Source organism: Eufriesea mexicana, unplaced genomic scaffold (genome assembly GCF_001483705.2).
Source record: "Eufriesea mexicana isolate 0111107269 unplaced genomic scaffold, ASM148370v2 scaffold77, whole genome shotgun sequence".
Taxonomy (NCBI): Eukaryota; Metazoa; Arthropoda; class Insecta; order Hymenoptera; family Apidae; genus Eufriesea; species Eufriesea mexicana.
In genome coordinates this window covers 488,032-489,618 of record NW_016908244.1, presented here as the reverse complement: position 1 = coordinate 489,618, position 1,587 = coordinate 488,032, and the positions used below count along the sequence as shown (strand labels likewise).

The 1,587-nt window shown below is 54.6% G+C and overlaps 1 protein-coding gene across 1 annotated transcript in view; it reads left to right on the top strand.

The window, feature by feature from the left end:
* Positions 1–211: 211 nt before the first annotated feature.
* The window catches only part of LOC108554823 (irregular chiasm C-roughest protein), a 140,322-nt gene continuing 138,946 nt past the window's right edge, over positions 212–1,587 (top strand). The window contains exon 1 of the mRNA XM_017910220.1: positions 212–339. Coding sequence (XP_017765709.1) covers positions 212–339 — 128 coding nt within the window. The remainder of the gene's footprint in view (positions 340–1,587) is intronic.

Sequence of the window (1,587 nt, the reverse complement as noted above, 5' to 3'; positions counted from 1 at the left end):
AATTGCTGCGAGGAATAGATATCCCGGAGTGTCGGGAGGTCGACCAGCGAAGACGGTGCCCTCGGACGTGGCCGTATCTGTCCTTGTCCGTCTGTACGTCGTGAGATTATATTCTCTGGTGCGTCTGGTTACTCGTCGGTGACCGTCGAACGCCGATCGTGACACGTCGTGCAATGTCCATGTAGTGCGTTAACGTTGATTTCCAGTGACAATGGTCGGATTCCTTGCCGCGGACACCATGGATTTGCCTGTTTTCGACGCGGTGCCGACGCCACGCACTTCCGCCAGGGATAACGCGGATCTTGCGAGCAGTGGATCGAGACGGCGCACGACCGGCAGGTATGCGAAACATTTTTACTCGATCGGTCCACACGCTACGCGTCACGACATTCTTGCCGCTTTCGTGGATTACGACGGCGCGTTATCTCCGACACGAATTCCTTTCCGAGCAACTAGCTTCATCGATGATATTCCGATACTCGGTTCCCGTGGATATCCTTGGAACGTATGTGTGTGCGCGATAGAAAACAGTAGGTACGGCCTGGCACCTCGTGTTGACATATACGCGTGTAAACACAGCCGAGGTCGAGCAAGATCTCACGCTACCCGTGGCTCCCGGCCGATCGGGATATAAACAAGGACGACTCGTTCCACTTGCCGCGTCGTCGTTCGTCGGCTCGACGACGATAGGCGCACGCGGGTGTGTGCGTGCATAGACGGAAAGGCGGAAAACGCGCGAAAGCCCTTCGACCGAGCGTCGACGATTTCCGGGCGGTTGGTGTAACGCGTGTTCGTGCCGCGCGTGTTAAAATATTCACGCGGGATCGATATTCCCCGCGATTGTCGCGATACGTGACTTGGACCCGGGACGGGATCGCGTAGGGATCGCGATTTCGGTGATTCCGGGACAAGGGACACGGAGACAGCGACAGGGAGATAAATGTAAGGCACGCGTCGTTATAGTATCGATTCCTGCGGAATAGGCCGCCGCTGCATGCAGGACGCGGGAATTAAATGGCGCGCGAGGGAATTTAATGCCATTAGCCCGCGAAGAAATTTACGCGGTCGATGTGAAAACGCGTAGCCCGTTAGATACGCCGCTGGCAAGACGTGCTTTAGATTGTCGCGCCGGTGATTAATGGCCGCGTTAATGCTCGCCACATAATTAACGAGGAAAAGGATTTGTCGGAAACGATCTCGCCAATTTTCTACGAGCACCACCTCGCACGCCGACTCCTCGGCGAGAGACTCGCGAAGATGACACTCTGCCGCGTACTCCGGGTAATACCCGGTACCTACTCTTCGTTTCCGATTTCGATATCGCGTTTGTTCGTTTCGATCGATGGCCGCGCGATACGCGACGCATTCCAGAGTTACGAGACTTTAATAAATATCGCGCGTATATATTCGAAAAATCCCTCTGATAAGCTCCTTCGGATCGCTTGCGGAAAGGAACGAACGAATGGAAGCTCGTATCCGAGGCAATTTTATCGCTTCAATAACGAACCAGCGTCGTCGGTCGTTCCAGCTCCGAGGAAAATCCTGAGTCACCGGATTACAAAAGCACTTTCACGGCAACGTGCACGT